Below are 6,737 nucleotides of genomic sequence, written 5' to 3' on the forward strand. Positions count from 1 at the left end.
GAAAAAACACTTTTTAAGAATGAAAAAATAAGAAAAAAGTATTTTAATAAAAAATTAAAAGAATGAACATGGCTCTCACCTGTAATCCCAGCATTTTGAGAGGCTAAGATGGGTCCCAGGAGTCAAGACTCTGTCTCTACAAAGAATTTTTTTTAATTAAGAAAAATTAGCTGGGCGTTATGGTGTGTGCTTGGACTCCCAGCTACTCAGGAAGCTGAAGTTGGGGATCACTTGAACCCAGGAGTTGAATGTTATAATGAGTCAGCCTGGGTGACTGAGCAGAGCAAATCCAATCTAAGAAACAAAGAGAGAAGAGAAGGGGAGGAGAAGGGACTGGAGGGGACAGGAGGGGAGGGAAGAGAAAAGGCTGGGTGGGCACAGTGGTTCACACCTATAATCCCAGGACTCTGGGAGGCTGAGGCAGGTGGATTGCTTGAGCTCAGGAGTTTGATCCAGCCTGAGCAAGAGCTAGACCCTGTCTCTGCTAAAATACAAAACCTAGCCAGGTGTTGTGGTGGGCACCTGCAGCCCCAGCTACTTGGGAGGCTGAGGCAGGAGGCTTGCTTGGCCGAAGAGCCTGAGATTGCTGTGAGCTATGATAATGCCACTGCACTCTAGCCCAGGGCAATGGAGTGAAATTCTGTCAAGAAAGAAGGAAAGGAAAAGGGAAAGAAAAAAAGCTTATATATTGGCTTCAAAAAACCCGGAGCTACAAGAACAATCCAAGATGGCAGCCAAGTAACAGCCTCCCTGCAACAGGGCACGGTGAGTCTGGGGAAATAAGACTCCAGGCATCTCTGTCAGATGGGATCTGCCTATAATCATCCCTTTGAGGATACAGGGAGTCAACAAGGGACTTCTGGACCCCAAGAGGAGGACAAAAACAGTGGAAAACTGGCAAGTGGTTGCATGTGTTCGATCAACCTAATCCCACCAGCAGCCTTAAGTACAAGCAGCAGTGAGACTGCAAACCGGAAAGACCTAACCTGTGAACTCTTTCCATGTTTTTGGACTTGGCACTCAGTTGAACTGCCTTGGGGAGAGCTTGAGCAGAAGTGCAGAGAACTTTGGGCATTGTCTAGGGCCCCAGACTGACCCGCTGAGCCTGACAGAGCTAACAGTGTTTGGCTGTGGGCCACAGGGAGCCACCGTGAGAGAACTGCCCCGGCAAGCTCCACCCTCAGGGCTGCAGACGAAAGATGGGGCCGGAGCTAGTAACCTAGTGACTGAGCTGCTTTACAGCCTTAAACCTCAGGGGCAGAGTGAGACTGGCTTTGGCACACCGGAGCCTCAGGCTGTTGCCCTGGGTAGAGTGCTGTGACGTCACAACTCATAGCAACCTCAAACTCCTGGGCTTGGCACTGCCTGGACCTCCATAAGAGCTGTGCCGCAACCCCCAACCCACGCCCTGCACCCGCAGGGCCTCCGCATGCCCTGACCAAGAACTGGGGGAACCGTGCAACCCTGTGTCCTCCCTCCTGTACCCTCCCTCCCTCCACACCGGCCCACTCATCTGGCCAGGGGCTCTGGTAGCCGCGTGCCCTCCGGAGCCCTCCCTGCCTCTGCGCAGAGCCCTTCTCCTGGCCAGAGACTGCTGGAGCCTTGGGCTGTCTTGTGCCAAAGTCACTGGGCACCAGGCACTCCCAGAACCGTGCACACCACCTCCCACCCTGTTGCTGGATCTGGGTGTGTCACACTCCGGAGCTGCTTTCACAACCAGAACTCCCTGGCTGGGGCAGCCCCAGAGGAACCACACAGGGTCACTCCCTACAAAGATCCAACAACAACAGAGTGATCCCGCTGGGGTCTAATCTTGGAGAGACACCTCCCCAACTCTGAGGACGGCCAGAAGCAACGGTGAAAAACAATCATGAGGTGAAATCAACAGAAAAACTCTGGCAATATGAATAATCAGAGTAGATCAACTCCCCCAAGAATCAATGGGGCAGACACAGCACAAGATCCCATGCACAAACAAATAGCTGAAATGTCAGAAATCGAATTCAGAATCTGGATAGCAAATAAGATCAAATTAGAATTCAAAGCAGTAATCCAAAAGATATCTCAAGAATTCAATGAATTCAAAGACCAAATGCCAAAGATTTTGACACATTGAGATGAGAAGTTGCAGCCCTCAAAGATCTGAGAAACACAGTAGAATCCCTCAGTAACAGAATGGAGCAAGCAGAAGAAAGGATTTCTGACATTGAAGACAAAGCTTTTGAACGCTCCCAAACTCTCAAAGAGGAAGAGAATTGGAGGGCAAAAACAGATCACTCTCTCAGAGAGCTCTGGGACAATTTGAAGAAAATCAATATTCATCTTACAGGGATCCCTGAAAGCAATGAAGTGGCTTCACAAGGCACAGAGTCTCTTCTCCATGAGATTATGAAGGAGAACTTTCCAGACATGCCAAGAGATTCTGAAATTCAGATAGCAGACAGTTTCAGAATTCCAGCACAACTCAACCCAAATAAGACATCCCCCAAACACATCATAATCAATTTCACTCAAGTTAATATGAAGGAGAAAATTCTGAAAGCTGCCATTCTGAAAGAACACCATCACCTACAAGGGCAAAAATATCAGAATAACTGCAGATCTCTCTGCTGAAATCTTTCAAGCTAGAAGAGGATGGTCATCGACTTTTAATCTCCTAAAACAAAATAACTTTCAACCCAGGATCCTGTATCCAGGTAAACTGAGCTTCATTTATGATGGAGAAATTAAATACTTCAACAACATTCACATGTTGAAGAAATCTGCCACAACTAAACCAGCTCTCCAGGATATTCTCAGATCTATCCTCCATAAAGACCAGTGTAATCCTCCACCACAAAAGTAAACCCACCCAAAAAAATTTTTTGATCAAATTTCAACTTCCACAGTCGCAAAAGGATTAAAAATGTCCAACGGACTCTGGAAAGGCTTATCAATATTCTCAATTAATGTGAATTAATTGAGAGGCATGCGTTGGCTGACTGGATACAAAAACTCAAGCCAGATATCTGCTGCATACAAGAATCGCATCTTACATTAAAAGACAAATATAGACTCAAGGTGAAGGGATGGTCATCTATGCTCCAGGCAAATGGAAAGCAGAAAAAAGCAGGCATTGCAATCCTATTCGCGGGTGCAATAGGCCTTAAACCAACCGAAATAAGGAAGGATAAGGATGGACACTTCATATTTGTTAAAGGTAATACCCAATATGATGAGATTTCAATTATTAATATTTATGCACCCAACTAGAATGCACCTCAATTTATAAGAGAAACTCTAACAGACATGAACAACTTGATTTCCTCCAGTTCCATAATAGTTGGAGATTTTAACACCCCTTTAGCAGTGCTGGATAGATCCTCCAAAAAGAAGCTAAGCAAAGAAATTTTAGATATAAACTTAACCATTCAACATCTGGACTTAACAGACATCTACAGAACATTTCATCCCAACAAAACTGAATACACATTCTTCTCATCAGCCCACAGAACATACTCCAAAATCGACCACATCCTAGGCCACAAATCTAACCTCAGCAAGTTTTAAAAAATATAGAAATTATTCCTTGTATCTTCTCAGACCATCATGGAATAAAAGTTGAACTCAATAACCTGCATACCCATACAAAAACATGGAAGCTGAACAACCTTATGCTGAAGGATTGAACAGCTATTTTATCAAAGTAGCCATACGCATGGCTAGTAAACTCATGAAACAATGTTCCACATCATTGGTCAGCAGGGAACGGAAAATTAAAATCACACTGGTTTACCACTTCATACCCACTTGAACAACTATAATCAAAAAGACAATATCAACATCACTGAGGATGTAGAGAAATGAGAACCCTCATACATTGCTGGTGGGAATGTAAAATGGTGCAGCCATTTTTAGAAAACAGTTCAGCAGTTCTCAAAAAGTTAAATATAAAATCACTGTGCCATCAACTCCATGACTAAGTATCTACCCAAGAGAAATAAAAATATATGTTCACACAAAGACTTGGACCCAAAAGTCCATAGTACCAAACTAAATGTTCCTAGGTTGGAAACAAACTAAATGTTCCTCAGCTGGTGAATGGACAAACAAAATGTGGTGGTTTCCACTCAAGGGAATAAATTATTTGGCAATAAGATGGAATGAAGTATTAATACTACAACACAGGTGAGCCTCAAAAGTGTCAGAGTACGTGAAAGAAACCAGACGTAAGAGAGCACATGTTGTGTGATTTTGTTCCAAGGAAATGTTCAGAAAAGCCAAATCCACACAGACAGAAAGTAACTTAGTGGCTGTCTGGGACTGGAGGTGGGATCATTATCAGGCTGATGGAAAAGCCCTGAAGCTGATTGATGGTGATGGCTGCCTACTAAGGAAATTTACAAAAAAAAAATTGAATGGTGCACTGGAGTAAGGTGTATTTTATCTTAAGTAAAATATAGCAATAAAGCTGGTTTGTTTTTTGAGACAGAGTCTCACTTTGTCACCATTTGTAGAGTGCTGTGGCATCATAGCTCACAGCAACCTCAAACTCGTGGGCTCAAGCAATCCTCTTGCCTCAGCCTTCTGAATTTTTAGAGATGGGCGTCTAGCTTTAGCTCAAGCTGGTATCAAACTCCTAAGCTCAAGCAGTCCACTTCCTCGGCCTACTAAAGCTGTTTTTTAAGATGGGAGAGGCAAAATAGAAAGTGGGAGCGAGGGGTGAGTTGTAGACCCAGCAGCAGTCAGCTGGGCCTGGAGACCGCAGAGAGGGGAGGGGGGACTAGAACAGGCAGGGATGATCTTCAGCTATGTGAGCTGGCTGAACGAGATGGAAATAGCATTTCCTCCAAGAAAAATGGGAGGATGATGATGTGTTTGATTTAGAAAAGATATAGCCACAATAATCTGATGGTCTTTTTTGCTCTGAAGCAAAAGTCCCAGAGAGAATCAACCAGTGTGCCCGTTTCAGGAACCCCAGCATGTCCTGCTGGGATCCTGTAGGGTCTGTCTTCTCCTGAAGCAGAGCATCTTGGGAATGTGAACCCTGACACTGGGAAGGGCATGAAAAGACACTGGCTGATGGCTGCTAGGAATAGAAGAGCCATTTTCAACAAAGAAAAAGCTGAGAACATGTTCTTAATAAACAAACAAACAAAAAAAAGTTGTGACATTGGGATGTCTGTAAGGAACTGCTGGAACAAGGCCGGTATGGCTAGGAGAGGGGCGGGCTGGCTCCAGCTTAGTCATGTGAGCCTGAGCAGGTGCAGGGCTGACCCGGGAGCAGCTGTGACAGTGAGCCCGGGCATGATGGGAGAGAGGTGCACACAGCTCAAAGAAGTGCTTCAGAGGCCATGGAGAAGATTCGGGAACCACCAAGGTCCTGTTCAGGGAAGAGGGGGGTTTGCAGGGTGTGTGGGAGTCCAGGAGTTCCTGCAGTGAGGGCTTACAGTCAGGACCTATTTTCCTAAGCTGCTTGCTTCCTGAGGCCAGGCACCCCCCTCATGAGAAGCCTCTTGTACTCCTCTGAATTACCATAGCCTCTACCCTTGCCTCAGCAGACACACCCTTAGTCACCTCCCCCTTCATCTCACCAGCTGTGCCAAACCTTCTGTCACTCCAAGAAGTCAGCCTCCCAGTTCTAAACCTGCACTAGAAAATCAATAGTTCTGACTTCTGGTCCCGCCGCCCAGAGCCGGTGTGGCTGTGAGGGGCCGCGTCTGGCCGCCGCCGCCCGTGCCGGGCATGGTGTTGGGCGCCGAGCCCGCCTCATCTGTCTGCGGGTACCCCGGGTAAAGGCATGCTAACGCTGGCAAGCAAACTGAAGCACGATGATGGTCTCAGAGGGTCCCGGACATCAGCCACAGCATCGGATTCCACTCGGAGGGTTTCTGTGAGAGACAAGTTGCTTGTTAAAGAGGTTGCAGAACTTGAAGCTAATTTACCTTGTACATGTAAAGTGCTTTTTCCTGATCCAAACAAGCTTCATTGCTTTCAACTAACTGTAACCCCAGATGAGGGTTACTACCAGGGTGGAAAGTTTCAGTTTGAAACTGAAGTCCCTGATGAGTACAACATGGTGCCTCCCAAGGTGAAATGCTTGACCAGGATCTGGCACCCCAACATCACAGAGACAGGTGAAATTTGCCTAAGTTTACTGAGAGAGCACTCGATCCATGGCACTGGCTGGGCTCCCACACAAACACTGAAGGATGTTGTTTGGGGATTAAACTCTTTGTTTACTGATCTTTTGAATTTTGATGACCCACTGAACATTGAGGCTGCAGAGCATCACCTGCGGGACAAGGAGGACTTCGGGAACAAAGTGGACAACTACATCAAGCGCTGCCAGATGATGAAGGGGACGCTGCAGGCCCACGGACTGGACGCAGCTTGTCTCCAACGTGAAGCAGCAAGAGGTGGCCCCTTCGCTCCCATCCTCACGCTCCCTCAGCCCCTCTGGATTGTCCCAGCCCTGTGACCATGTTGTCCGAAGGAGATCATCTCATGACTGCCCATTGTAGATGGAGAGTTCAAAGTAAACACAGCAAGAACACGTGTCTGGGCTTCTCAAGAGTTGTCTGCTTACCTTAACATGTTTACTTTTTTGAAATTGTACTGTATAGGTTGGTGAAATTCTTGAAAGTTGTAATGAACTCAAAATTGAGGCTAGAGCTTGCTTACCCTTTCCCCAAACAAAATTGGTTTCCTGCACTAGTGACGCTAAGGATATGTTCAGTGTAACTTGCAGATTGGCA

The 6,737-nt window shown here is 46.2% G+C and overlaps 1 protein-coding gene across 1 annotated transcript; it reads left to right on the plus strand.

Annotated features, from left to right (window-relative positions):
- Positions 1-5,779: 5,779 nt before the first annotated feature.
- LOC128595756 (NEDD8-conjugating enzyme UBE2F-like) lies at positions 5,780-6,460 on the plus strand. The gene has a single exon (XM_053604678.1). The coding sequence runs from the start codon at positions 5,780-5,782 to the stop codon at positions 6,458-6,460; it is 681 nt and encodes a 226-aa protein (XP_053460653.1).
- Positions 6,461-6,737: the final 277 nt, after the last annotated feature.

The sequence above is a fragment of the Nycticebus coucang genome, chromosome 10, assembly GCF_027406575.1.
Source record: "Nycticebus coucang isolate mNycCou1 chromosome 10, mNycCou1.pri, whole genome shotgun sequence".
NCBI lineage: Eukaryota > Metazoa > Chordata > Mammalia > Primates > Lorisidae > Nycticebus > Nycticebus coucang.